This window comes from Mauremys reevesii, linkage group 9, assembly GCF_016161935.1.
Source record: "Mauremys reevesii isolate NIE-2019 linkage group 9, ASM1616193v1, whole genome shotgun sequence".
Taxonomy (NCBI): Eukaryota; Metazoa; Chordata; order Testudines; family Geoemydidae; genus Mauremys; species Mauremys reevesii.
The window spans coordinates 15,484,792-15,509,004 of record NC_052631.1 but is presented as its reverse complement, the minus strand read 5'-3'; the positions used below and the strand labels follow the sequence as shown (position 1 = coordinate 15,509,004).

At 44.8% G+C, this 24,213-nt stretch overlaps 1 protein-coding gene across 2 annotated transcripts; it reads right to left on the bottom strand.

The window, feature by feature from the left end:
* Positions 1–515: 515 nt before the first annotated feature.
* SLC2A2 (solute carrier family 2 member 2) lies at positions 516–23,648 on the bottom strand. Of its 2 annotated transcripts, XM_039490035.1 has the most exons (11): positions 23,525–23,648; positions 21,145–21,240; positions 18,924–19,147; positions 16,084–16,208; positions 15,010–15,125; positions 13,093–13,255; positions 11,745–11,932; positions 10,144–10,248; positions 6,883–6,984; positions 3,529–3,732; positions 516–3,302 (listed from the first exon to the last, which is right to left on the bottom strand). In XM_039490035.1, the coding sequence occupies exons 1-11, from the start codon at positions 23,555–23,557 to the stop codon at positions 3,099–3,101; spliced, it is 1,560 nt and encodes a 519-aa protein (XP_039345969.1). In that variant the 5' UTR covers positions 23,558–23,648; the 3' UTR covers positions 516–3,098. The 2 variants fall into 2 exon arrangements, with proteins under 2 accessions (XP_039345969.1, XP_039345970.1); XM_039490036.1 differs by lacking the exons at positions 21,145–21,240; positions 23,525–23,648 and having other exon boundaries at positions 19,034–19,120.
* Between the last annotated feature and the right edge of the window lie 565 nt (positions 23,649–24,213).

The following is a 24,213-nucleotide window of genomic DNA, read 5'->3' as shown; positions in this document are numbered from 1 at the left end:
GAAAGAATCCTAGAACATCTCAGCACAAAGAACCATGGGACACACATGGGTCAGTGCAGAACGGATGAGGACACAGTAATGCAGGTAGAGCTTTGCTGTGGAGACGCTCACACCCAGACGAGGCTAACTCAGGTGACAATCATCCAGGCTAACTCTACAGTGAAGACATAGCCTTAGTATCAGCCCCTCGAAGGCTTTCAATGTAATAATACTTTGCCTTCCCAGAGAGGCTCTTGAAGTGCTTTCGGAATACTAATAAGTCAAGCTGCACAACATCCACGTATTGTACTCATTTTACAAATGGGCAAACAAGCATTATTTACCCAAAGTCACAAAGTGAGTCAGTGGCAGAGCCAGGGCACACACAGCTCCCATTTACTTCAAGATTATCAGGCCCCCAGGATTCCTGACTCCCAGACCTGTACGCTAACCGCTACACAGCACATTTTAAAATCAGTTTGCTCTGGGCCAGTGCAGTGATTGCAACGCAGGGCGATCTGAGCACTAAATAAGCCCGTCCTGAGAAGCTAGCTCTCACGTTCAAGGGGTCTAGCTCCCCCAGTCAAGACTGACCAAGGGAAAAGAGAAACAAAAGCCAACAAACATCGACAGCATTGTTCATGGTCACTTTTATGTAACAGGCAAAGAGAATATCACTGACGGCACAAGCCTAATTTCTTTTGCATTCACAATATCTATTTTAATATTTAACTTACTGTGATATATACTGTATAGAACTCTTGACTGGCAATCTCTGATACCTATCTCCTGTCAGATCTGTACCATTTTACACGTGAACAAGTGTTTTAAGGTCTGACCTCCTATTCTGTAGTATCACAGTTGGCACTGCTGGTTTTCACGTGATCTTGTATGCATTGTTTCAGCTACTGTTTACCTGTTATCAGTGTATCACATGACTGTCATTGGTCAAATTCCTTTGCAGTATAACTGCAGCCAAGATAACGGAATTACACCAGGAATGAATTTAGCCGATTGTGTTCATCTCATTACCTGAATATATGATATGGGGCCAAATCTGGGTCCCACTGAAGTCAGTGACCAAACTTCTATTGTCTTCAATGAGTCCAGAATTTGTCTCGAAGCCTTAACACCAAAGGAGTACAAGTTGGAGAGGAAAGAAATATAGACCAGATCCTCTGTCAGTGTAAATGGGTACAGCTCACTGACATACCCATTGACACGAGCTGAGGATCTGACCCCTGACCCTCTATAAGCTGATTTTTTTCTGTCCATTTGATCCACTGTACATATATATTATTATAATGGCATCAGCTAAAGTCATCCTAATTAAGTTTTATTATCATTATTGATTCAAGTTTGCCTTGTGCTTCATATATAAATAAATAATAGATCCCTATAGCAAAAACCTCGACCTAAGGCATTCACAAGCCCAGCACCAGATTAAGGTATAGGCAAACTGGGGACATGCCTAGGACCCAAATGTATCTGGGGATGGGGGGGCTCCCAGTCTCAAACAAACAGCTGCTCAGTACACTCACCGCAGTTGGGCTGGCCGTGCTATGGATCCATCAGGACCGGCTGCTCAGCCTGCTGCTGTGCAAGGCGCTGCTCACCAGGACGGGAATTGCAACACCACTCATTCAAATTTGGCCCAGCTGCCTCTTTGGCATGGTGGGTAGCATCACGAGCGGCGGCAGTTAGTCCGGCAGAGCCACAGCATGACCACCCTGGCATTCAATAAGCGTATTGTACGCCTGTTTGTTGTTATTCACGAGGAGGCCCGAAAGTGTATTTTCCCCGAGGACTGACTGATGGCTTAATCCAGCCCTGAAGCTACCACAGTGAAAGAACCTCAAAAGAAGAGAATAGATATTTCTGAGATTTCCAAAGTTTAAAAAAAAAAAAAAAAAAAAGCGTATGTCCAGGACTTTAATAATCCTCCGTGGTCACCTTTGACTGAGTGAGTCTGCAACAAATGTGTCCTTAAGCAGAGACCATCCCCCAGCCAGAGCCTCAGCTAGTGTAAGTCACAGAGCTCTGATGAAGTCACCAGGAAGCCATTTTAAGTTAATGGTGCTAGGCCAATTTAATCTGGCCCCTGGTGGTTGTTATTTGTTCTTTGGTTTACAGTAGTGTTTTAAGGTCCAACGGAGCTCACAACCCCACTGTGCTAGGCGCTGTGCAAACACATAGTAAGAAACAGTCCCTGCCCCAAAGAACGTATAGTCTGAGACAGACACAGGTTGGGAGGGCAAACAGCAGCAGGGAGGTGGAAAGACTTACCTAGGGTCTCACAGAGAGGCTGTGCCAGAGGTGGGCATAGAATCCAGGTCTTCTGACTCCTAATTCAGTGCCCTCTCCCCTAGACTACAGTACCACCTTTCAGGCTGTAAATATGATAAAGCAAAGGACCGCAGTGGAAAGAGAAATTAGATATTTTTTCCCAAAACATCAATACCATGGCCAGCATTTATAAGACTTTCCTCAAGCGTGTTACTGGTTTGAAAAATCCATGGGCCCAGCCAGTATGTGTGTAGCTATTAAACACCAAATAAAACAAGCTGGGTTTAATACTAACACATTGTAATGGAAATACTGCTACACCACTCTAGGATCAGGTGGCAAATTCACTCACTCTTTTATATTTATCCCCTTCAGCTAGTTATGGCTTTATACTAATATGACAACTACAGTAGCATTTGGTTTTCCCAGGGTGAAACCATCCATAAGAATAAATTATTGCGCAGCGTCTCTTTTCTTCCTTTTGCTTCTTCTGCATTACGCTCTTGGTCAGTCTATAGCGGTCTCCAGCCAATGAAGATTGTTACTGTACTGAATCAATTCAGTCCCCCATGGAATCTTCTTTCCTGTGTCTTTTTAGGACAACACCAAGATATACTGAGCCCTTAGAACGTAACGTCACATTAGTCTGAGGGCCAGGGGTGGTAAGATACACACACTCCCAGGCATATCAGTCAGAAGCATGATACTGATTTGACCTACTGGTTTTTGAGCTGCGGTGTTTTTATAAAATCATGCTTTTGTCCAAGGTTCTTTCAGATGCATTTAAAAATATATGTTTTTTAATTTCTTCCTGGTACACATTTTGCAGTTTTTTATGCCTTCTCGCTGCCTCGCAAATCCTCCAGTTCAGTAGCAGCTTTGTGTCCTTTTATGGCTGAGCGCCTCTTGTGGCGGAAGGCAGCTGAAATCTCTTCAAAAGACTTTCCTTTTGTTTCTGGTACTTTAAAGAATGCGAATAAAATGAAGCCTAAGAGCAGAACGGCGAAGATCGTGAACACGTAAGGGCCACACAGATCCTGTAATGGGAAAAGTGAAACAGTGACGAATTAATAACAACCCATGGTTTGCTTAGCATTTGTATGGCAAATGTTAAGATTTTCAAAGCAATCTAGAGAGATTTAGACACCCATCTTCCATTCATTTTAATGGAAGGCATGTGTGTTCATCCCCCTGCTCTGCTTTGGAAAGCTCAACCACTCAAAGGGTGTCAGTTATGTGCAAGATTTTAGGAACTTTTCTTACTGCAATATACTGGAAACACATTCCAATGATGAAGTTGCAGGTCCAGTTGCAGAATCCAGCTATCGCTATGGCAGCAGGACGGGGCCCTTGGCTGAACAGTTCAGCAACAATAAACCAGGGGATTGGGCCAGGCCCGACTTCAAAGAAAATTACGAAGAGAAAAATTGCGACCATGCTCACGTAGCTCATCCAAGCAAAAGTGCTCTATAAACAGAAGCAAGTAAAAGTGAATTCACAACATGAGAGATTCAGTTTCCAATACAGTCATCTTTCATGACCGTTAATTTCCTGAATTATTGTGCTGCTGCAGAAGTTTCTTTCACTTCAAACAAGCTGGGTAAAAGCAACAGACATGCAGAATTAAACTTGTAATGGATTAAAAGGCAGCAGCCCATTTACTGGTCTGTTACACTGGGATAAATCCAAAGTAGCCACATTAACATGAGCTGAATTACTTTGGGTTCACACCAGTGAGAAGAAGTGCCTGTAGACTGCTTAGATCCACATCCACTGACCCAAATGCAATTATATCCCAATGCATCAACTCTGGATATGATCCACTGAACTAGATCCTCAGTTGGTGTAAATCATCATAGCTCCAGTGAAGCCAATGGAGTGATGCCACTTTTCACCAAATGAGGCTTTGGACCATAATGAATCTGAGTCACAGGGAATCTGTCTACACTACAAATCAGGGATGTGACATTGCAGCACATGCAGACATACCCAAGCTAGATTTAATCCATCTAGTTCGGGTACCAGAACAGAGAAGCCATGGCAGCATTCAGCATGGGCCAGCCACCTGAGTACTTACCCAAAGTCCCAGATGGGCTTGTTTAGCCCACGCTGAAGCCCATGCGGCTATGGAGTCACTATTATTGGCACACAAGCTGCCTAGATTAAAGCTAGCTCAGGTAAATCTACATGCGCTGCAATCAGAGCTCTGCAGCAACACATGCCCTAAGCAGGTGAAACATATATTGATTATAGTTGCACTATGCACCCCTGGCAGCAGCGTGTAGTGCACGTGTTCACCACAGTGAAAAGCAAGGCGCATTCCTAATGCAGGGTGGAGCTACACGTGTCACTGAAAGGCTCCGGCAGAGGGTCAGAAGCAGGGAAAGATTCCAACAAGGGGAAAGGCTCTGGCTGGCTCATTTCTCCTCCGTGGGGAAAGGCAGTGGGGCACTACACTGCTAAAAATAGCAGGGGAAAGGAGGAGGCACAGCTTGGGCAACAAGAGATTGGGGATGGTGTGTGCTTGTGTAACACCGACAGACCCTGGTCGTCAGCGGACGGGATCGAACCAGAGACCTCTGGAGCTTAGTGCATGAGCCTCTAGTGCATGAATTAAAAGCCGACTGGCTCTTAGCTAAGGCTGTAGAGCAGCCTCATTTTAACTCTCTCTCTCGAAGTGGTCCCAGTGCCACTAGATGGGAGAGGACACCGCACCCAGAAGGTGTGTGGGTTACACTTGCATACATGCCCACACCCTCCAGCCATGTCTTTACTCTACTTGCCTAAGCTGTGTCTCACCAGCTACACTGCTGTTTATACCCCTGCTAGGGGTATATGTACTACAAGCCACTGAAAGACGTGTGCTGTGAAAGACATGTGCACACGTTGAGTGGCCAGAGAGAGGAGAGTAGCAGAGGAAGCAACTACCCGGAGAGTGTAAGAGGATGTTTGTTAAAGAAAACCACCCCAGGGCCGCTCAGAGGATACAGGGGGCCTGGGGTCTTCGGCGGCGGGGGCCCCCCGCTTCAGTGCTAATTCGGCAGCAGGGGGTCCTTCCGCTCCGGGACCCGCCACCGAAGTGCCCTGAAGACCCAAGGCGGGAGCCTGCCACCGCCGAATTACCGCCGAAGACCCGGCACTTCGGCGGCGGGTCCCGCTTCAGCAGTAATTCGCCAGTTGGGGGGTCCTTCCGCCCTGGAGCGGAAGGACCCCCCACCGCCAAAGAGCTGGAGCGGGAGAAGCTCTGGGGGCCCAGGCCCCGCGAGAGTTTTCCAGGGCCTATGGAGCGAGTGAAGGACCCTGCTCTGGGGCCCCCGAAAAACTCTGGTGGGGGCCCCTGCGGGGCCTGGGGCAAATTGCCCCACTTGCCCCCCCATCTGGGCAGCCCTGAACCACCCCCTACTTTACATTACATTTTCTTTACATGTAATTTACACCAATACTTTAGATCTCTTACACTCAGATTCTGTTAGATTCAGAGGATTAAATCCTGACCCTATTGGTATTAGTGGGAATTTTGCCATTGATTTCAATCAGGCAAGTATTTTACCCCCTTACATTTACACATTGACAGGTAACATTCAGAGCCTTATGCATCATCTATATATTTGGCTCGGTGGATTTACTCTAGTTTAGCTGAAGGTCGAATTTGATTCCAGATTCTAAAGCACAAAGTCGCAAAGACACATATTTGATTAATTATATTGGGACAAATTCTGCCCTCTAGAGGGTACCAAATTCTATTCTTATTAGTGAGGAGAGAATTTCAAATGGTTCAGAAGATCCACCACCAAAATGTACCTTCCCCTCTGAATCCCCCTGTAAATGTATTCTGATGTTATAGCCTGTTCCTAATTCCAAACAAAGGTTCCCACCCCAAGACTCAAAACTGCAAGTATAGCAACTAGACACAGGCCAGAACCACAGTGCTTAGATTCACTTCTAGAACAGGGCTTCTACAAAGCATGAAGATATACAGGTCTGTGGTTGTGGCTGGGACTTATAATAAGAACATAGGAATTGTCATATTGGAGCAGACCATTGACTCTGCCAGTATGATATCCTGAGGCCAGCAGAGGCTAGTGCCTGATGATTTAGAGGAAAGTGAAAACACAGACTAACTGAGCAGTGGCTGGCGTAGTGAACAATTCCTTCGTAACACCTGTAGTAGTCAGCTTATGCTCTGAAGCAGGAGATTTTATTATACTTGCCATAGTGTGCATAACTATTAATGTTATGAAATGTCTTGAAATTACCGAATGATTGTCCTACATGGAAAGTTCTAAAATGCACTCTCTGAAGGACTGGTCCAGTATGGTAGAAGTTCCAACATTCTCAAAGCTGTATGGGCTTAGCAAAGCAGGCATCAGAGTTTACTTATGTTGTGTGAGATCATCTCACAAGGCAAGGTGCAACATGTGTGTGAGACCTGGGAGCTCACATGATTTGGATGATGCTTATGAAATTGTGCATGAGGGAGGATTATTTTCTGATCTCCTTATCTGAAATAAACTTGCAACACACTCAGTGTTAAACAGAGTCATTGGCAATATGTTTGTATGCAAATGGACAATAAAACAAACCATGGGGTGAAACCAGGATAAAAAAAAACCTCACCAGGAGCACAAGTCCAACTGTCATGGCTACGGCACTTGCCAGCATACCAATCAAACCAGCAATAAACAGGGACCGTCTCCCTATTTTCTCCACAAGGAAGACCTGTAGAAATTCATGAAGTATATTAGGCTTTATCAATCCTACAGTCTTCAATTAGTAACACATATATAAAACTTACATCAAGTCCCCTTCCAGGAATTGGTCCTCATAGATTATAACAGCCTACTACTGTTATCAGCTAATGGTTTTGCTCTTTTAACTCGTGTGGTAGAGCTTTGCACTTAGGTACTGAATGAAGATCCTTAATTTACACTATGAGGATATCTGCTGGTGGGGATTGTTAACCAGCTACTGCACATAGCAACATAACAAAGGACAATGCAGATCCATGGATATGCTGAACTCATGCATTCCAAAGACTGAAGGTCATTCCAATGATTTCTCACACAGGTTATTTTCTATAGATTCTAGCCTTCCAATTTGAAGAAAAAAAAATCAAGACCTTTCTTATTCTCGTGACTGTCTTCCAGAAGTAAAGTGATTCATCACAGAATTTTTGTATTTAGAGACAGAGGCTTTGTCCATATTGGAGTAGATTTTAGTCTCTGGTGCAAACCCCTAATGTAGATGTAGTTCATTAGTTTAAATTGTGGCTGGCACAAATGCAGCTTTTCTTGGTTTCAATTAGGATTTTTCTCTGGTGAAGGTGCCCCAGTGAGCCTTTACATTTACCAGCCCATTGAGATAAGTGGAGGAAGCTTGCACCTGTTTGAGGGATATTTTACTAGTCTGACTTTGTCTACATTGGGACTTTTAATCCACCTAGATACACTGCATCAGGGCGAGTTTCAAACTGGGATAATATGCACCAGACAAGTCATGGCTTACGCTAATGTAGCAGGTCTATTCTAGAGTTTGCACAAGTGCAGCTGTATCAGAGTATGTCTACACTTAAAACACTACAGTGGCGCAGCTCCATTGTGGCACCTGTGCCACTGTAGTGCTTCAGTGTAGACACTACCTATGCTGACAGTAGTGATTCTCTTGTTGGCATTGGTGACCCATATCCTCAACCTTCTGTCAACCTAGTGCAGTCTGCACCAGGGGTTAGGTCAGTATTGCTAAGTATAGTGAACTTCACATGCCTGAGAGACACAGCTATAGTAATGTATATTCATAGTGTATACCAGACCTCCGTCTACCTACTTATTCCTGCAGGACATCTCAGGGCTTGCTCCACCCACAAGTCCAAAGCTGGCCTCTCTTCCCAGTGGCCAGGAACACTCCTTGCCTCCTACACGGCACTAAGTAGTGGTCACCCTGAGACTGTCGATAAGACATGATCATCTATTTTCCTAGAAGTTAAATGGGGCTTTTAGCTCAAGCAGTTCATCTCACTGATTTGCAGAGTGCAAGTTCTGATTGCTATCTCTGCTCCCTTTGTCAAGGTCCAACACAGTGCAAATGGTTCGGGAAAACAGACCGTTGGTCGGTAATTGATTGACAAATTTTAGGTAATAGTTAAATACTCATGGTCAAAGAACTGAAGAGCAAATGTCAGCAGGCAGCAAACTAAACATGCCTGTAACTGATATGCAATGGCAGTAGAACATACAAAAGGCTGTCACGGGAACTCATTCTAACCCCCTCATTTCACAATAAACTACACAAACCACCTTCTTATAGGGAATGCTGGTGTTTTTTCATTAAAGCAATTTTGTCCAGGGAGACTGGGGCAGCTTACGGGCTTGGTGACGCTAGGCTACACAGTCCTATGACTGTAGATTGATAGTTCACATCCACTCCTGGTTGTTAGTGGGTGAAAGTCATCTCACCATCAGAAGGCTATTTGGAGGCCTAAGGAAAATGATTTGGTTTTCTGTATCCAGTTCCTGTTGTTTAAGTGTCCCCATGAAAAGAACTTCAATTGGTTACTAACTTGAATTTTGTTGGCATTCTAGGCAGAAAGACTATTGATCAAATGGACCATGAAGTTTGAACTATTCTCCTGGACACGCAGAACATCATCTAGATATTACCAGGATGGATGCTATATAAATACAATAGATAATATCAGAGATAAGACAGAGGTTGAGGCACACTGGCAGGGCAATAATGAAAAACATTCACCAGGGTTCCCCACGCTGTAGCTGTTCTATAGCAATAGGACTTCAGTCTCCAGGACTCAATTTAACAACTGACACACGTTTTATTTTTGCAGAAAACACAAACCAGTTGAGGTTCATGATTTGTACAGAATCAGGCAGAGTTTTCATTCTCAGTACATTTGACAGTGCAGTTTGCTATACGTTCGGGACTTGGCCTTGCAATCATTACTCATGCAAGTAAGGATTTTTCCTGTGAGTAAGGTTTGCATAGGGTTACCATACATCCACATTATCCTGGACATGTCTGGATTTTTGGGTTTTAAATAGGACTTCGTAAACATCTAAAAAGGTCTAGGATTTCCCTCCCAATGCAGAGCGCGGCGCGGTTGACAGAGCGGCCGGGCCGGATTGAGCTGCTCACATCGGGGCCTCCAGCAGCCAGAGTCTCTCCCCTGCTCCCCCCTCCCCCACAGCCTCAGCGCGCCACGCTGGCAGCACTCTGGGGGGGCGGGACTGGGGGCTCCACGGGGAAGCGCAGCAGCATGTCTGGTTCCATGTGGAGCCAGGCACGCTGGTCTGAATGGCATGGTAAAGGGGCTGGGGAGTTGGAAAAAGGGCAGGAGGTCCCAGGGGGCAGTCGGGGACAGGGAGCAGGGAGGGTTGGATGGGCCAGAGGTTCTGAGGGGGCCTGTCAGGGGGAGGGGGTGTGGATAGGAGTCAGGAGACAGGTAGGGGGTGCGGTCCTAGGGGGGCAGTTACGGTGCGGGGGTCTCAAGAGGGGGCAGTCAGGGACAAGGAGAAGGGAGGCTTCGATAGGGGGTGGGGTCCCGGGGGGCAGTTAGGGGCAGGGGTCCCGGAGAGAGCGATCAGGGGACAAAGAGCGGGGGGGGGGGGTTGGATGGGCTGGGGGTTCTGTGGGGGGCAATCAGGGGGTGGGAAGTGGGAGGGAGTGGATAGGGGGTGGGGCTACCTCTCCCCTCACTCCCCTCCAAGGCGTGTCCTCTTTTTTGAAAGTTCAAATCTGGTAACCCTAGGTTTGCAGGATCAGCTCTTTGTGACTTTCTTGGCTCCACAACTCCCTCGAGCACCATAATTAAATCTTTAATCTTTTTACTTGGCTGTCAACCTATCTAATGCAGAGGTATTTACTTACGGAGATAATGGTGAAGACAGTGTTCACGACACCAACACCAATGGTTGCGTAGACTGGTTGATCAACTCCCGCTCTTACAAAAATGTTTGTAGAGTAGTAAAAGATCTATTGAAACAAATTAGGATGAAAGGTTATATCCCACTGCGGGTAGAATCTTCTGTCTTAAAGGGAAGATTTTCATTTTCTTGGCTGAGATTTGAAATAATTGAACTACGATTTGTTTTTCAACTATTTTTTTTAACAGTTTGTTATAATAATTAAGGTTAGAAATTTCAAAGGAGCCTAAGGGAGTTAGAAAGCCTGCTGAATTTCCCATCTTAAATCACTGAATATATACATTTTAAAAAAAACCCAACCCAAACTTGTTTTTCCTCCATACAATTCTGGGTTTTCTCTTGAAAGCCAATTCGCCAGAATGGCAGGCTTCTTTTGCATGCTAGACAAACCTCTTAATATGGCTGATCTTTTAAACTAATTTTTAATACACTTTCCTTCATTAGAATAATTTAAATGTTTTCCTTTCTCTCCAAAGAGAAGGTGAATCCTTTCTCACTGATGTAGAGATTCTGCCAGTGCAGAATTTCCCCTTACAGTATATTGTAGGAAGAGAGGAAGAATGGTGCAGTAATTAGAGCACTAGTCTGGTCTTTGGGAGACCCAAGTTCACTTTCTTCTCTGCCACAGATTTCCTGTGTGACCCTGGGCAAGTTACTTAGGGTTTATCTACATTGCAGCTGAGAGCCTCCCAGCCCAGGTAGAGATTATGGCAGGAAGGGACCACTAGATCATCTAGTCTGACTTCCTATATAACACAGACCACCAGCACCACCCAGCATCTGTACACTAAACCCAACAATTGAAATGAGACCAAAGTATTGCAACTCACAGGAGATTAGACTGACACAGGCAGAAAATAGGAGGGACTGACGTGCTCCAGTGCCTGAGGCCCCAGCAATGGCAGGGAAATGACTCAGCACGCTACAAATAGCAGTGTGGCCATTGTGACTCTGGTGGAGACATGGGCTAGCCAGCTGAGCTCAGACCTGGGGGTTCAGGTATTTGCCATCCGAGCTGCAATGTCCCCTCGAGCAGAAATAGCATGAGTCAGTCTACGTAGGCTGGGAGGCTTGCTCCCAGCTGCAGTGTAGACATATCCTTAGTCTTTCGGTGCCACGGTTCCCCATCTGTAAAATGGGGATAACTGCACTACCCAGGATGCGTTGTTAGGCTAAGGGATAAGTACATTAAAGACTGTGAGGTGCTCAGATACCACGGTGAGTGGGGCCATGTTAGTACCTAACATATCTCTGGAGATATTTAAGAGTAGACATTTATCTAACCTATCAGGGATGGTCTAGACGGTATTTGGTCCTGCCATGAGGGCAGGGGACTGGACTCGATGACCTCTTGAGGTCCCTTCCAGTCCTTGAGTCTATGAATCTATGAATATATTGTGCAGTCTGATTTTCAGGAGAACAGCCTCATATATGCACACATTTGATTCAATGATGATTTCTTCTGCAAATACTGAAGGACCACTATTGGCCTTAGATTTTCCTTACAATACAATCAGTATCAATTCTTTTAGAAGACAAACTCACTGCATTGATTCCTGAAAACTGCTGAGATATTTGAACCATCAGTGCCACAATGACTGGCTGCCTGTAACGGGGAGAGCTGAAAAGCTTCCTGATGGAGACTTTCTTTTCACTGGCAGCTTCTTGTTTCTCCTTTTCCATCTCGGTGATCTCTTTTGTGGGGTCACAGTCTCCTCTGAGCCTTTTCAAGCCTCAAGGGAGAAAGAACATGCTTTTATCTCAAAGGAAATATCAAAGGACTGGGAATGCATTAACAACCAAACCATTCCAATCAATATCAGGGTAAGGACAGATCAAAACAAGAATTAATAATGCCGTGTACATGAGCTGTTCCCAAACTATGGTCTGTGGTCAACTGTTGGTCTACGAAGCACCTCTGAAATACTCAAAGGCTACACAAGTCTTGCTCCTCCTCTCTGTTTCCAGTTGTTTCCTAATGTGGACTGTTCTTGTTTCTTGTAGAAACAGCTGGAAATAGAGAGGAGGAGCCAGTCACGCTGAATAAAAGCAATTGCTATAGTTGCTACACATATGCTGTGCAATTGCAGGTGGCATTGGAAGAGGAGGAGAGGTGTCTATGAGATGCAGTTCCACTAAAAGTGGCTGACGATGTACCAATGGCACGTTTGTCTATTGGAAAATGCTGATTCATCAAACTGAAAATGTTCATAGCCAGAATAGGTTTATTACAACAAAATTTCATTACAAAAATAACAATGAAATGAAGCAATTCAATAACATTTTGATTCTTTGTTTCAAAACAACTTTCTGTTTAGAAATTTACTCATATTATAAGTTATAGCCATAGATTTTTCTTGAAACACTGAAATATGGACAGCTGGACTATTCTAAAGTCCATGGAAGTCAATGGAAAGACTCCCATTGATTCCAATGTGCTTTGGATCAAGTCCAGAATTTAAAGAAGTTAAAGTTAAAATGTTTCATCAGTTGACTTGAAAGGATTATTTTAGGAAAATTTCACATTGTGGGAAATATTTGAAATTCTTTATTTTCATGCCAATTCAGCACGTAAACTAATTTCAGAATGGTGGGATTTTCCCCAAACCTGAAATTTGGTTCCCACACAGCTCTGGACTCCATTAAGATATGTTCTGCTCTATGCAAATTTTGACAAACCCCGGCTTAGTAGATAAATAATAACATATGATGGGGTGTGCATTTTTCAGTGAATAGACACACATATTGGTGTCTATGGCTTCAGTCCAGCAAGGTTCATACATGGAATGCAGCAAAGACCCTGCAAATGAGTTATCACCCAGGCACTGCTCCAAGCAACCACAGTGTTTTATTTTATGTATGATTTAAAAGTGAAACAGAATTGGTGTCTTACTTTTTTTAGCTTCCTCCACCTTTCCTAGTTTAATGTAAAGATACCGAGGGCTTTCTGGACACAATAAGAGCAGGAAAAACTGAAGAAGAGCAGCAGCACCAGATAGACCAAGAAGTAGAGGCCACATGTCATCATTGCCGAGCAGAAAGTCTAGTCCAAGGACCTGAAATTATAGAGCTGTGTTAAATATAACAGATGAAATTAGGCTGTAGAACCAGAAATTCTAGACTAATATTGCACTTTCAGATAGCAGCTGGGAAGGAAGTTGGAAGCAAATAGGAGCTCCCTATCCCAACAGGTTGGTTCCATAGATTATGGAACATATTCGCAATGGACACACTAACAAATGGCATGAAGCCTTGAACAAGTCATGTCAAGGCCCTGTTTAGATGATGGACCAAATTGTGGTGCTCTTGGTAATGTCACTGTAAATTTGGCATAACTCCATAGACTTAAGTGAAGTTACTCTATATTTACATCAGTGTAGCTGACAGTACAATTTGGTTTTCTATGTTTAACTACACATGGGTATCTGGCACAGTTAGGAGTGCTTGTACTGTAACACTGGTTTTTGTTGGTAGAGTAGATGGGACAGTATGATTATAGAAGTATCTGACAGCCTAGGGACAATATAATTGATGAAACTGCATAATTCTGCAGCTAAACCATGAATGGAACACCTGCTGAATCAGTGCATGTGGGCAAAATTAAACCCTAGTGTAAATAACTTAAGAAAAATAGATGTGCAGATGAATTTTTTTTCCCCCTCAGACCTTGTTCTCCTGGTTTCTTGTGTTTTGTAAATGGCATGTTTTTAGGAAAATATATAAGATGAAAAAAATGTTACAGAACAGTCAATTGAACCAAAACCTGCCTACAGAAGTACACGTGACTCATTGCTTTCAGTGGTGACAGTTTATGAACTTCCAAAAGTACAGTTCTGCACATTGAGTGAATTCTTTCTTATGAAGTTCTGCTTTCACCTTTCTTTGCTCTCTCATCAGAATCACAATGAATAAACAAAAACAACGAGGAGTTCTTGTGGTACCTTAGAGACTAACACATTTATTTGGGCATAAGCTTTTGTCCAATTTTAATGTGCCTGCACCTATGTCTTAAAAAGTTCACAAAGGGCAACAGTTCATTGTGAATATACAAACTTCAAAATTTACACAGTGTGATGACTAGTTACCTAAGTCACAGTCACTAACACAACACTGTGAATTCTGAGGTTGCAGTGTGCAATTTGAAATGCTTCTTCAGAAAATATTCAAGTTTAAATTTGCTTTCTGTGTGTGTTTGGTCTAATAACAGCTCAAATGCTATTGAAAAGTGAATACCAAAGGGTTGTATACACTGTCAAATTGAAATTAGGTTTATTAGGTTTCTAAACCAAATAAATATTGGCAGACATTTTCTTTTCACTGTTTGCCGAGCTCTTCTCACAACCACGACCAAAGAGGGATACAACAAGCTGTTTCCAGAGTGAAATTCTTTGGCCTGTGATATACAGGAGGTCAAAGTAGATAAACATAATAGCCCCTCCTGACCTTAAATTCTATGAATCTTCTGGGCCCGGAGTCATGCCAATTTCCACAGCCGAGGCTCTAGCCCACTGAGTTTACTAATACTGGGTATTACACTCACAATGTTCAACTTGAATGTGAATGGCAGTGTATGAAGCCCTTCTAGGGAAGGGGGATAATTTGCTGTCAGAAGTGTTTTTCATCTCTTGGGGGTGAGTCATTTTATTAGGAATGATTTAGTATCCAGGAAGGAGGTGCCATAAATCACCCCAAATTTCCCTTCAGCTTGCTAGTGGCATTTTAAGAAGGAGCCCCTGTCAGTATATCGTTGATGTAACCCAGCTAGTTTAAAATGACATCACTCAGTGCTTTTGTGCACACTCTTACATACCTGGCTAATGAGAATACCCGTGACTATAGCAAGCTGGTGCAACGTTCCCAGGGCTCCTCGAAGGGCTGTAGGTGATATCTCACCAACATACATTGGAACAAGTCCTGACGATAGCCCTGAACAAAGTGTACATATGAGTCACTTATTGTAAATGACAGTTCAACCATCAGCAGAAATAGCTCACCACGGAATGAATTGGGGTTCAATTCTGTGTGATCCTGAGTGCCTCCTGCAGGGTTATGAGTTCCCTCCATGCCCACTGGTTGGAATGGAAGTGACGAACACTCAGCACTTGGCAGGAACTGTTCGTGGAAGCCCCAACTCAGAAGGCCATTTAAGCAAGTGCTTACATTTAAATAGATACATAAGTGCTATCCAGAATAAAGGAACGTTCCTGAATCAAGACCAGAATCAAGTCAGTGCCTATGTCTACATGGCAAATATTTAATAATGGGCTCCTCAATCCATCTGCATACCCCAAGAGATCTCTCTGCAGGCTCATCTCCTCCAAGTCTCTGTGTTTTCTCTTAGGAACCTCTCTATTCCTGTCATTCTGCTTCTACACCCTTCTCTCATTTCATGGGAGTGCTAGAGAAAAAATCAAGCAGTGCAAAGGACTCCTCCAGATCTTCCACTAAGATGACCAAAGTATCTTCTCTTTCTGGTAAAAAGTTACAAAGCTGTGATCCCGCATTATGGCCCTGATTCAGCTAAGCATACGTGCTTAAATGCATCCCAGTTCAGTAAAGTACTTAAGCACATGCTTGTTCAAGTGCTCTGCTGAACTGGGACCTAAATGGTAAGTGATTCCCTAAATGGAAAGAGATCCTCCTCTTCTACTTCATGTGTGTCACCTTCCATTTCCCAAGATCTTGGCACAAACATGAGGTTCCATTTGTGCTGGTTAAAAAAACAAGTCCCCTCCCTCAAAATTTCTTCTTTATGTTTTGCAGCCATTTTGGTGTGCACTAGCTTAGCACAATGGGTGTGCACTAGCTTAGTACAATGGGCTTACCATAGCAGCCCGCTAGGAATACATAGACAAGCAAAATTTTAGAACTCGCCTTAACTTACCACAATACAGCCCTGTGATTGCTCTCCCAGCTATAATAAGGATGTGAGATGGGCCAAATTTTGCCAGCCCCATGAGGAGATTTCCAATGATAGAAAGAACATTCACGGCCAGCATGGCTTTCACTCTGCAATTAATTAAGAAGAAAACTACATTGTGATAGTAAAACCAGCACTGAATTCAATTACACTGTAGATATTCTGGAGTTTCAGGAGTGGTCCCATGCTCTTTGCATAGGCCTTATTAATTGTTGTTATGCATTTATGGATATAAATTCAAGTAAGGTCACTATATCTTCCACCTAAAAGTGGCAATTCTTCAACAAAAAAACTTCAACAACAGACTCCAGCATGAAACTGCAGAACTGGAATTAATTTGCAAACTGGACACCATCAGATTAGGCCTCAATGAAGACTGAGAGTGGCTGATAGACTCAGAGACTTTAAGGTCAGAAGGGACCATTATGATCATCTAGTCTGACCTCCTGCACAATGCAGGCCACAGAATCTCACCCATCCACTCCTATAACAAGCCCCTAACCTATGTCTGAGTTACTGAAGTCCTCAAATCGTGGTTTGAAGACCTCAAGGTACAGAGAATCCTCCAGCAAGTGACCTGTGCCCCATGCTGCAGAGGAAGGCGAAAAACCTCCAGGGCCTCTGCCAATCTGCCCTGGAGGAAAATTCCTTCCCGACCCCAAATATGGCGATCAGTTAAACCCTGAGCATGTGGGCAAGACTCACCAGCCAGCACCCAGGAAAGAATTCTCTGTAGTAACTCAGATCCCATCCCATCTAACATCCCATCACAGGCCATTGGGCCTATTTACTTGCTGATAATCAAAGATCAGTTGCCAAATTAATTGCCAAAATTAGGCTATCCCATCATACCATCCCCTCCATAAACTTATCAAGCTTAGTCTTAAAGCCAGATATGTCTTTTGCCCCCACTACTCCCCTTGGAAGGCTGTTCCAGAACTTCACTCCTCTAATGGTTAGAAACCTTCGTCTAATTTCAAGTCTAAACTTCCTGGCTGGGTCATTACAAAACCTAAGCCTAATTTCCCCAATACTAATTTCTCCCTACTGTTACTCACACCTTCTTGTCAACTGTCTGAAATGGGCCACTCTCATTGCCACTTCAAAAGTTACCTTTTCTCCCTTGGCATCCTACTGTTAAATGAATTGTCTCGTTAGACTGACCTCATACTTGGTAAGGCAACTCCCATCCTCTCATGTATTTATACCTGCTCCTGTGTTTTCCACTCCATGCATCTGATGAAGTGGGTTCTAGCCCATGAAAGCTTATGCCCAAATAAATTTGTTAGTCTCTTGTTAGTATCGGCGGGTAGCGATCGATTTATCAGGGATCGATATATCGCGTCTCATCTAGACGCGATATATCGATCCCCGAAAGTGCTCCCGTCGACTCCGGAACTCCACCAGCACGAGCGGCAGTAGCAGAGTCGACAGGGGGCACCGCTGACTTCGATCCCGCGCCGTGAGGTTGAGAGGTAAATTGATCGAAGATACTTCGACTTCAGCTATGCTATTCACGTAGCTGAAGTTGTGTATCTTAGATCGATTCCCCCCCACAGTGTAGACCAGCCCTTAGATGCCACAAGGACTCCTCGTTGTTTTTAATAATAAAAAAGACCATTCAAATTACCATATGGACCAAAACTGGCCCAATTCTGAGAGCTACTGAGCACTCTGTGTGGCATGCTGAGTGCTTAGGGAGTTAAAGGCACTAGAGTTTTATATTGATATAACTGAGAACAGAATCTTGCTTTACATTCTTAATCAATGTCTTGTTCACTAGGAGTACTGTGTGCTTCTGAATGGCATCAGGACCTACTGACATCTATGGCAGCTGAGGGCAGAAAGCATTGCACACGATCTGAACTCAAAGCAGCAAGCCACCAGCACAAGAGAAGGACTGGCCCATTGTTTTGCCATTTACTTGATTTAATTCTGGATTAACTTCTCTGCTATTCACATGATTTGCTGTCTGTCAAACTACTTTGCAAGGATGCTGCATCTCTGTTTCCAAGGCCTCTAAATGAAGACATACGCCCCTCTTTTAGGCATTAAAATACAAATTTAGACAAACTGTCAGTGAGTTAATCAAAGCTAAAGGATAAAGAATAATGATTGTGCATATTGAAAAATGTATGGCAGAGGTACAATCAGAATAACTGAATGGCTAATGAGTTCTAATGTACATCCTGTACAAGTTCTTTTCACATATACTGTAGTCTCTTTTGTTATGGGGAAAAAAAGGCTAGAATTAAAACTTAATAAAGGCTGTTCACCTCTTTATTTTCTGAAGCGATAAAAGCTACAGGTAACAATAAAAAAATTGGATTTAAAATTTAGGATTTTAATAAACCAGATTTTTCCATTTTACAGTTTCAGGGGCCATGTTTTGGAAGGTTTTTTTTTTTTTTTAAGCTGGAAAAAATAATAGAGAATCAGTTTCAGGAGAGGTCGTCTCCATGTGAAAATTCAAATCTAGGGGCTTAAGGTTTAATCACTGGAAATGAATGGGAAAGGATTTTTGCACGGAGTGCTGTAATACAATCTGGAGGCCAAAGTCTAATTTTAGTTCTAGATTAGGCTATCAGTTTGTGGAAAGTCATAATCATCAGCTAAGATATTGGGCCAGATCCTTGACCCTAGATCTGGCTGCTTTGTGCTGTTCTGGCCGCTCATAGCCAGTTAAGGTGGCTTTCTGACTGCAAGCTGAGGATTCCCTGGGCCATCTCAGCTGGCTCCCATCTCCTTTCCTACTCAGTGTTTTCTGGCCATTTGTCAATTTACAGAGCTAGAGTGTTTCTCACCTGCCTAGCTTGTCTCCAACCCATCCAACAGTGAAAGAGGAAATCATTCCACCTATGGCAAAAATGGACACAGACAGGGACCAGTACAGAGTGAGTGTACTCTTGCCTACATCCAATTCTTCTAGGTCTGGGAAGATCATGCTTCCATTCACGTCTGTGAAATTGATGGCACTTCTGTCAATAGGGGCAATGCCCAGCACACGGCCGTAATGAGCCTCTATTACCTGCAGTGAGAAAGGAATGCATCAGTTCTTCTGCTTCTAACTCGCTAGGAAACCTTCATTTCCTAGTCAGGGTTTTTCTGCTTTGCAGCCCATAAAATCCAGTGTCAAAGGGCAGCAGGTCCCTGTGGGCAGACTAAGCCCAGCGCCCCCCGGAACAGAGAAGGCAAGCGCAATCCAGCTAATTAAAGTGGGCTGGGCTACAGCTGAGCCTGCAAAAGCCTGTGTTCTGGGGAGGGAAAGCCACCCTGCAGCAGAGCTGACACCTGCCCCTGGAGCAAGGGGCTAGGGCAGCAGTGGGCAAACGTTTTGGCCCGAAGGCCACAGCTGGGTATGGAGAGTGTATGGCGGGCCCTGAATGCTCCTGAAATTGGGGTTGGGCTGTGGGAGGGGGTGAGGGCTCTGGGGTGGGGCCAGAAATTAGGAGTTCAGGGTGCGGGAGGGGATTCTGGGCTGGGGTAGGGGGAGTGGGGTATGAGTGAGGGCTCCGGCTGGGTGTGCCGGCTCTGGGGTGGGGCTGGGCATGTGGGGTTTGGGGTGAAGGAGGGTGCTCCTGGCTGGGACCGAGGAGTTTGGAGGGAGGGAGGGGGATCAGGGCTGGAGCATGGGGTTTGGGTGTGGGGAGTGGCTCAGTGGTGCAGGCTCCGGGCGGTGCTTACCTCAAGCAGCTCCCGGAAGCAGCAGCATGTCCCTCCCTCTGGCTCCTATGTGGAGGTGTGGCCAGGAGGCTCTGCTGTGCGCTGCCCCGTCCGCAGGCACCACCCCTGCAGCTCCCATGGTTCCTGGCCAATGGGAGCTGTGGGGGCAGCACTTGGGGTGGGGGCAGCATGCAAAGCAGAGCCCCCTGGCTGCCCCTATGCATAGGAGCCAGAGAGGGGACATGCCGCTGCTCCTGGGACCTGCATGGAACGCCCCCCAACCCTGCTCCCCAGCTGGAGCACTGGACCAGGGAAAGCTCTAGACAATCCCCAGTGGGAGCTCGAGGGCTGGATTAAAATGGCTGGTGGGCTGGATCCAGCCCACGGGCCATAGTTTCCCCACCCCTGGGCTAGGGGCTCAGAGAAGCATCCCTGCAGCTGCCATGCCAGAAAGGGAGTTGACTCAATTGATGCCAGGTGGCTACCAAGAACTGAAGTGCCAGAGATCCCTGGAAGGGGTGACTGTGGGGCTGAGGGCAGAATTAAGACTGTTTTGTTTGTCTGATAACCTCTGTTAAAGAAATAACCCCCCTTGCCTGAGCCTGGGAGTGGCAGCACATGCTTTGGAGCTGGGGAGAAGCCCAGCTCAGTGACAACCTGGGGTCAGGATTACAACCTATGAACACAAATGTGTGTTTATACCAGTTTGTAACACTGATGTGACCTGTTTGGGGAAAACATGGCTGTGTTCACACTGAAGGTTTAATTTAAAACAGAATCACTTGTCATTCATGTTTGCATATCCACACCTATCAGGCTACCTGACTGTGTTAATTTCAGTGCATGCTGGGAAAATCTGGGCAGTTATCTCATAAAACCTGGGCAGGGGACAGACTGCTGGGAGGACACAGGACACAGCTAGAGGGTGGCTGGGACATCCAGGTTATGAATTTAGAAACTCACTTGCAGCTGTCTCAGGGATTATTCTGTTTTTACAGTCCTATTCTTCAGCAGATTATTGACCAGATTTCAGACTCACATTGTATGCTTTGCTAGCACTTACAGTATCTTACCAACAACTTCCAAACCTTTATACTGTCTCTATGAAAACGATGGTAATGAAAGCAATGACAAGTTCATCTTAATGGCACATGCTTTTGTTAATTTATTGGTTATTATAGCTGAAGTCTTTGGGGCAGAGACTCTGTTTTCCTATGCATTTGTACAGCACCTAGCACAATCCTGATTGGGGCCCAGGGGCACTAACATTATATAAATAATAGTATAGCAATGAAACAGGGCTCATAAGTGCTGCTGCAAGTCACGGCCTGTTTTGAAAGGAATCCGATATGCTGTACTTGCCCTTTGAGGAGCGTTGATGACACCCAGGCTGTATCCATACTGGAAGAAGCCCAGCACCGCGGTGAAGACGGAGAGAACCAAGGTTCCTGTGAGGTGCTAGGAGAGGATTGTGAAACAGAAAATGGTGTCACTTTTCAATTTCCCAGGCTCCACATTTCTGCCATATAAACCTTGAACACATTGGGATGGATTCTGCTGTCATTGAAGTCAGGGGGTTTGCATGAGTTTAGGTGAGAGCAGAATTTGGCCCATTCTGTCTGCACTGTCCTGGCAGTGCAAAGCAGCATAATAAGATGGGGGAGGATTTCTTCAGTGAATGTAAAGCTGTTGCAGTAACTCCTTCATGACCCGTCTTGGCCTTCCTGGTGTAAGGGCATGTCTAGGAGAAAGAGAATATGTCCAGTTTCTGGTGATTCCCAGGTGCCAGAATGATCCCATGGGGTCATAGGCAACTGGGAGTAGGGAAGAGCAATCCTGAGGCTTCTTCAGCTTATGCCAGACTGATTGCCTGCCAGTCCCAGTTTCATAATGCAGCCAGAAAGCCAGTGGAAGGGGCATAAGGGGGTATGCTGAGAGGAAGGCCTGTGGCCAGCTGTAACAGCTTTTGGAGGGTCCTTCCAGTCAGGTGTAGCTTAGAGCAGCCCTGCAGTTGCTCTAAGTTGCACCAGAGAACAAAGCAGCCCCCATCTGGCCTCAGGATCAGGAGGATAGAAAGGTGGCCCACCTGCACCACATGTAATTAAGGATTTAGCCTGAAGATTTTATGCCTTTTACCATAATGACTGAATGGCACATTGTATGTAAGAGGAGGTCTCTTGAAAATAATTAATTAAGGCAAGATCCAGTGAACACTCACCACTCTCATTGACATCAACTATATCATTAAATGCAGTTCCTCTCATGATCAAGTCTAAAATATGCTGTCCTAATTCCTGGTGCCTTTCCCCAGATCTCTTCCAGGGCCTGCCTTACAACTTAGAGCAGTGGTTCTCAACCTGTGGTCCGCAGACTATGTCTAAGGGGTCTGCAAAAGACTTTGACTGAACAGAATTCATCTATCCATACAGACAAGAGATTTCTACAGGGGTCTGCACCTCCATTCAACATTTTTAGGAGTTCGCAATGGTTGAGAACCACTGACTTAGAGGATGCTGATCTGCTGGACAGGCAAGCTCAGACAGTGCTTTGCCTTTCAATCCTATCCCATGACCACACGGAGAAATATGGGTAGTTGGCTGCTCCCCCGGTCCCTCTGTTGGAAGGGAAAGGTGGCCTGATCTGTAAGTCACTCAGTATATGTAGAGGTCTCAAAAGCATGGTGCCCCAAGGAGTCGCTTGTATTGACTGTGTAGACGACTGGCCTGATAGTTATTTCCCACCTTCAGCATGAAATCCCCTAGGAATAGGAGCTTAAGGGTGGGAAAAGAGCTATGGATACACCTGCCAATAACTGGTTCAGCATGGGAAATAGGGACTCTGCCAAGTCTATAGTCACGTCGAAACAGGAGACTGTAAAAGCAGCAGTAATAGCGATCCCTGGGGACGACGTTTGCTGGCTATGGCAGGATGTGGGCAGGGAGATCTGCACATCCAGGGGGGTTGCAAGGAGGGGAAGTCTTGCTGCCTCCCCTGCAAATCAAATTCCTTAGTCTGGCCTGATCCTGGTGCCATTGAGGTCAGTAGAAAAATTCCCTCCGGACACACACACTATTATGCTGAGCACCCTCAACACCACTGAAATCAGTGAGTGCTGACGACATTCCACATCATGCAGGACTGAGTGCTAGAAGAGGTAGTTCTTGGGAGGTGCTGAGCACCCTCGCTGCCTGTTAACTCCTTCGGGAGTTGAAGGCAGACAGTATCTTTGAGAGGATTCTCCCTACATTGCAGGACTGGGCCCTACAAGCAGAACTGCATATTGTGGGGCAAAAAGCAATTGGGGATTTTCATTCTGCTCCCCAGTGTGAGCAGAGACTGGCCACAAACAGACTCTCACTAAACAGATTCCTCTGCACACCTAAAGAAATACTCCTAAGGAGCAGTAATTCAAGTGCCTCTTTAATAAGTTTAAGCTTTAGTATATAAAGTTTTAAAAAGCATACGTTCAATATGGTGGGCTCCGTTCCTCAGTCTTTACTCAAACTTAAATCCTACTGAAGTCAGCTGCAGCATCAATTATGCAAAAATTGACCAAAAAAGGCACATTTTAGCAAAACATTTGGTTAACTGAAATGATCCTTTAAAAAAATCCTAAGCAGGTCCCAAACCTGGACAGTTTCTTGCTATGAGCAATCAATAGCTCCCCAACTATTTGGTATGCATTCCCCGTTAAGCAGCCTGACACTGGCACTGCAGTAAAATAGCACTGAGTCAGTTTTACCTTTTCTTCTTGCATTTTACTAATCTTCTCCATTTTGTTGGTCTTGCAGAGGATTGTCCAGGTGCAGTCCTTTCCCAAGCCTTGAGACTCTTCCAGATACTGGGAGAGTACTTATATCTCAGGTGTAGGAGGAGGAGCAGTTGAAAGGAGACACAGAGGGGAGGGTTGGGGGAAATGACTTGCAGTCAGGAAGGCTGGATTAATCAACATGAATGTTAATGAAAAACCCAAAATTTAGCAGCACTTCAACACCCCTTAGCTCGGAACAATAGTAAAGGTTAGAGAGATTTGGAGAACAAATCAACAATTTGGAAACAGAGAAAGGGGTCAGAAGATATGGTGAAATTTAAAATGCTACATTGGGAAGTCGTGACTTCTCATTTTTCTATCAGTCCAGCTTCATGAACGGTAAAAAAACAATAGACAGAGTCTGCAATAATGAGAAATTGTGTTGGATTGTGCAGCAGCAAAAGTATAGGATGCCTGATCTGCTTCAGTATATGTTTACAGTACATGCTGTTTGGTTCTAGCAAGATCGATAGAGCCATGATCACCTTCCTTGGCTTCAGTGCAGGATTTGTGTATTGAATTATAATGCTTCCTTTTGCCTGTCACAGAATTTCAATAGGGAGAGCGGAAAGAAAATCTTTCCAGCAGATATAATAAAAAGAGATGGCTCACAAAACGAA

What these genes read in the sequence shown, in the direction of transcription:
- SLC2A2 (XM_039490035.1), bottom strand. Translation starts at nt 23,557, where the DNA reads ATGGAGAAGATTAGTAAAATGCAAGAAGAAAAG. An exon ending in GGTGGAGGAAGCTAAAAAAA is followed by an intron (nt 11,933 to 13,092) that starts GTAAGACACCAA and finishes TTCTCCCTTGAG; the next exon opens with GCTTGAAAAGGCTCAGAGGA. An exon ending in AGTTTTCAGGAATCAATGCA is followed by an intron (nt 10,249 to 11,744) that starts GTGAGTTTGTCT and finishes TTGTTTCAATAG; the next exon opens with ATCTTTTACTACTCTACAAA.